General features: G+C 41.0%; 1 protein-coding gene across 1 annotated transcript; it reads right to left on the bottom strand.

Moving 5' to 3' along the window:
* Positions 1–1,199: 1,199 nt before the first annotated feature.
* Positions 1,200–5,320, bottom strand: HAUS2 (HAUS augmin-like complex, subunit 2; the record flags this gene model as incomplete). Its single annotated transcript, XM_010016543.1, has 5 exons — positions 1,200–1,343; positions 1,489–1,597; positions 2,226–2,358; positions 3,144–3,213; positions 5,161–5,320. Coding segments are annotated over 5 exons (616 nt in total), but the record flags the coding sequence as incomplete, so codon positions are not given.
* Between the last annotated feature and the right edge of the window lie 417 nt (positions 5,321–5,737).

Below are 5,737 nucleotides of genomic sequence, written 5' to 3'. Positions count from 1 at the left end.
GAGGAACATCAGCTACACTTACACACTACACTAGAAAATTGTTAAGCTATATGCCTTGCCCCCACACCCAGCAAAATGATGTAGCCTAGAGATTAAAATGGGATTCTCAGAAAATTTCAGCTATAGAGTAGACCAATTACAAGTCAGTGAGATCAGTGTGCTCAACAAAGAGCCAAAGGCTTCTTCCTTAATTCTACTTTAAGGTTTTAAGCAATAATCAGATAAACTATGGTGAAATTTGTGTATTACTGAGCCACCTACTGGTTACTTCCAAAAAGCGAAGAGCTCATTTTCAGGAACAGCAATCAGCTACAGACTGGACATAGGAATAATTTGGATAACTAAACAATAGGAGGGTAGAAAGGAATACATCTGCACCACTTCCAGTTTGCTCTGCATCCTGCATACAAAACTGGACATCCTCCAGAGACGACCACTATGCCGGTTTATAGATGTCTGGCCAGTGATGTTTTACCAGCAGGTCTTTTCAGGATGTAAAGGTCCCTAAGCTTGCAAACTAGAACAATGAATGATTTTGCTAAATTCAGTCATACTTGTGGAACAAGAGTCTTATTCTAAGCAGGGCACTGGAAGTAGAGCAAACAGCAGAGAAGCAGAGACCGAATAATGTATTTATCACGATTCACAGACGTGGTTTTGGCAATCAGTAGACCCACCATGTGTCACTGAGTCCATTCCCTGCTTTCCCACAAAACCACATCATAACCATAATGAACTGTAACATAAAACTAGTTTAATTTCTTGGTTGGAATTCGTACGGAAGTCTAAGCTGGGATCCAAGAATTTGCACCATTCTGTTAATTATACAGTTTAGTAACAAAATAAAAAGCAAGAAACTGAGCTCTTGAAATCTAGTGCTTTTATTGAAGTTTTATAGCAACATACAAAATACAGCATATTATCAAGATTCCTATAGAAAACAGAGACACTATAGCAAGTGCAAAAGAAATATCAAAACAAATGTGCATCGATGTTACAGGCTCCAAGGGAATCCTGTCGAACTATTTCAAAAGACGAACTCCTTAACAGTCTTCTCAGTAGCCTGTCTGTTGCATGAGAACAGAAACATAACTACCTACAAAATCCCCTTAAAGCACCACAACTCTGTTGTAGTTTTCACAGAAGACTGTAAAAAGGTAATTCTTTGAATAGCCATCCTATTTGAGGAAAATGATTTCTTAGGTTACAGATAAGCCAAAGTCCAATTCAGCAGTACTGCTGATGACGTTGGAAGTTCTCTGCAGTTCTCTCCATTTCAGTATTTGCTCTGTCAGTTCCTCCAATTCTATCACGAGCAACTCTGTTTTTGTCAGAGCAGTATCCTGAAGCAGAAAAGAGTAGAAGAGTAGGATTTCATGCCTATATACCCTGCCAACCTAGCAGGATATAAAAATGACCTAAGCACCCAAACAGCATTGAGTTCTTAATGCTGGAGGAGACAGAAGGCTCAGTTCTTTTGCTACTCACCATATTATTCACCATGTTTGGTATCTGAGGGATGCTTCTAATGGCCTGCAAATGGTTTTCAAGCTTCTCAACGAAAGTCACAGCCTCGGTCAACAACTCTACTATATCCCTGTAACCAAGAATGAGCCCTTACTCAAAAGTTGTGCAAAACAATGAGGATTTAATACTTCCAAGCTCTTAATTCTTTACCCCATGGGTTTTCTAATTAATTTCTCTGTAATTACATTTCTTTTGTGACTCTCAGCAAGGAGGAGGGCAGGAATTACAGAAGTGAATATGCACTTTGTCAGTAACTAGACTAGATTTTTAGACCATATGAAGGACTATTTTTTTAAAATGTACTATACATGCCTGGGAATCATTCACACACTTATTCTGAGCAAGTCATACTGGAAGGAAGACACCAAATGCTGAAGTAACAATTCCTGCCTATGGAGAAGCATAACAACTCAACCATTTAACACATCTATTTAAAACAAAAGATCACAAATTGTTCTGTAATCTTCAGAAGACAAGACCAATAACCTAAGCAAATACACATAAAAATATGTAGTCACTACCTTTCTACAAACTGAACAATGACTAAACTACTAGCTTGTAGTTGAAGTTCTGCTACCATTTTTTATTTGTATTCTAATCAATGGAAAAGTGAATGAAAACATGCAATTTTTACTGCTTATTAGTTCAAATTAATTGGACTCATGCAAACAAAGAACAATTATTTTCTATATGCCTACTTGTGGAAAGTAGCCTCAATAGGAAGACTCTCTTGACATCTGGGCTTCAGCAATCTCTTTCTAAGAGCCCTCTCCTCTTTCAGTACGGCTTCCAAGTGTCTGTTCATGTCTTGCATAATCTCATTCTTTTTGCCTATAAAATAAAATTACAAAGTTGAACCTATTGTCCTGCTAAAACAAGAGCAAGATTTTTTTCTGGAGAAAGGCAGAAACAGAGTCTGATCTCTTGCACTGGACAGTTTACATTCAAGAAAGAGATCATTAGTCAGAATGACTTTTGTTAGGGTTTATAGGATTTGGTATCAGCATGCAGCTCAAAGTCACAATACCTACTTTTTAGAGGTACTGCTTTGTTAATTTTATTACATTATCTATAGTTTTAAGTAAACTGTCTGAGATAAAACCAACTTTTTAAGAATATACCATAGCACTGCAGTATCACAATATACTTTACTAGCCTAACACAGTAGGAGCAAGCTAGAATGTTTTTAAGCACCCACTGAATCACAGTGGGGAAAGTGCGCAGTAACACGAAATGAATACACATGCTCCACAATACCAAGTGATTTTAGGGGCATACAGATGCAGAAAAAATACCCTGAGTTACTGGAAAAGCAGCAGGGCAGCACACAGGCCAAGGGAATCAAATCAGGTTACTGATGGTCTCAGAACTCCTGATGCTGCATTGAGCTGTCCAGCCCCCCAACTTTTTTGGAGAATGAGCTACACACGAGCATCTGCTGCAACAGCAGAAGTGCAAGTTTAAATAGTATGGAAGTGTTCATTACAAGCCCATAAAGCACCTGCCACCTCTCATATGCTGCAATGAATTCTACAAGCATCATGTACTCAGATGAAACATTAATCTGCTGAAGTCATTTAACACTCTTGTTTTTTCCAAGGTACAACCACACTTACCTAAGTAAAAAGGGTGAGTAATGTCTGCTGTCTCCTTCTCCAACTGCAAGACTTCAGTTTTCAGTTTCATCTACAACAGTAACAACATCAAATGAAAATGCATTTTTAACATACTTATCCAGGTATCGTTGCCTCTCTTGGGGTGGCAGAGGAAGTAGACAGGGAGAAAGCAGGAGCATGGAGAGTACATGTATGGAAGACAGCAGAGAGGGAGCATTTGCATGAGAGCATGTTACTGTGCCCTCTGGAGTGTTACGACGACTGGGGAGGCAGTGGTCAATACGAAAAGACTGTTTAAAAAAAGCTAAAGAATTTGTGGTTTATTGGGAATTTGTGGTGAAAAAGAGAGATTCTGCAATTCGTTCCTAAACACAGAAACTTACATCTCCTACAAAGCAGTTTCATGGCCTGCATTCTACTAAAGAACCTCTCACAGCCCCAGGTTTCCTCCTTCTGGAGGATTTGTGTTGTGTTGGTATTTTTTTAGCCGTGGGAGACACTCTGTCAGGGAAAACTCCCAGCTTTAATTCTTTCCAATAAATAAACCAGCACAAGAGCAGCAGATACCTTCCTGTGGCTGAAAGAGTTTTGGCCTTCTTGGCTAGACAAGAGATGACTGAGGAAAGTACATACGAGGGTGGTAACATGTCAGTCTCTCAGGACACACAGACTGCTGTTGCTTTGCTTTTCTTGATCACTGATGAGAGGACAAAAATAAATGTGCTTCACTCATATTAATGTGCTTCACTCATACCATATCGAACATTTAGCAGAGAGGGTACTTTGTATGTGAAACCTTCCAGCAAAGGATGCTAAGTAGCCACCTTACTGGGAGCTGGAAACTGTACCTTCTGCCTGTCAATGCAGGATGATACCTCCCGTTTAACCCATACTCCAAAAAAAGTAAATGGTAAATTTGTCACATTGCTTTGCAGCAGCTGCAATAAGCTGCTTTGTAGCTGCTGGAGCCCACACTGTGTAACTTCATAAACACAGTTTTTGTACCAGCAAGCAAATGTCCAGAAGACACCACCATATAAAATACAAGCCAAGAGCCAGTTCAGGCAGTAGGAGATGACTGAGGTTACCTCTTGCTAACCAACCAAATGGTTTAGTTGCCTATAAAGAAACACATTTTTGTGAATTGAAGTCAACTACAAATTCTTACCTGCTCCTCAGTTTCTTCAGAAAACTTTGGGTAACACTTCAATAACACATGCAGGCTGCTGCATCTTTCCAGTTACACTGAAACCTTTTGTTTCATAATGTTGTTCTTTTCTTTATGACAACTCAGTCCAGTGGGGAAGAAGTGCCAACTGTTTACCAGCTAAACTGTCTAAAAACCCCAAAACACGAAACAATGGCACATGGCAGTCTGATACATCATCAGGTGCCACTGTCATAGTTTCTTTCCAGCTGGCAATCAAGTACCGCCAGTGATATGGGGAGGAGAACTGGGGGGGAAAAATGCCTAAGAAAAGTTTAAGAATTAAAGTACAATATAATACTAATACTACTACTAACAATAACAACAAGGGAAATAAGAAGGGGAGAGAGAAAAAACTGAAAGAGGAAAAAACCCCAACTAAACACACACACCGCCAAAAAACCCAAGCAAAAACCCCAACGAACAAGTAATGCAGAATGCAATTGCCCATCACCCACTGACCGATACCCAGCTTGTCCTGAGCAGTGATGAGCCCCTTCCAGCTAACTCCCCCCAGTTTCTATACTGGGCATGACGTGCTGTGGTATGGAATACCCCTTTGGCCAGTTTGGGTCCTGACTCTGCTCCCTCCCGGCTTCTCGTGCCCCTCCTCACTGGCTGAGCATGAGACTGACAAGTCCTTAATCAGGGTAAACACTGCTTAACAATAACTAAGACATTGGTGTGTTACCAACGTTACTGTCAGACTAAAGCAACAACTGCACCAACTACTAGGAAGAAAAGACCTTTATCCCAGCCGAACCCAGTACTGAAGTGTTGGGTGTACGCCGACAGCAGTGATGGCTGTACCTCATTGATTTCAGCTCGCATGTTTGCCATTTTTTCCATCTCTGCAAACTTCCCAAAGCACGGGGGGGTTCTACGGTTTAAATCCAGTGTCTCCTGTGAAAGGGAAACAATGGGACAAATGCAGTCAGAACAAGAACACGAGGCAAAGCCACTAGGTTGGCTTTTGGAAGTCCAAAGTTACTGTTAACCTACTGCACTATGCAATACAGAAAATCTCAGCTGAACAACTCATAAAATATATGCATTATTCGGGGAAAATGAACACGAATGAAAACAAAATCTCACACAAGGCATGATGAGAGCACTCTCAACGACACTGGCTTGCATGCTGCTGGCACACACCACAGGGCACAACAAACCCCTCGCGTCTCCACTCCGCACACCAGAAGGCAGTTATTTCTAGTGAGGAAAGCTGCCATCAGCCAAAACCGTAACGAGATCCCACACTAAAACTCCTCTGCCTCTCAAATTAACAACCATTTACACAAACAGCAACACACTGCAGCACGTTCAGCACAGCCTCATCTCAGGACACAGCCAGCGGGGAAGCGGCGAGGTCTGTCAGGCTGGAGGAGCA

The sequence above is a fragment of the Nestor notabilis genome, unplaced genomic scaffold (assembly GCF_000696875.1).
Source record: "Nestor notabilis isolate BGI_N333 unplaced genomic scaffold, ASM69687v1 Scaffold22266, whole genome shotgun sequence".
Lineage (NCBI taxonomy): Eukaryota > Metazoa > Chordata > Aves > Psittaciformes > Psittacidae > Nestor > Nestor notabilis.
The sequence above is the reverse complement of the archived record's forward strand: the minus strand, read 5'-3'. Positions and strand labels throughout refer to the sequence as shown.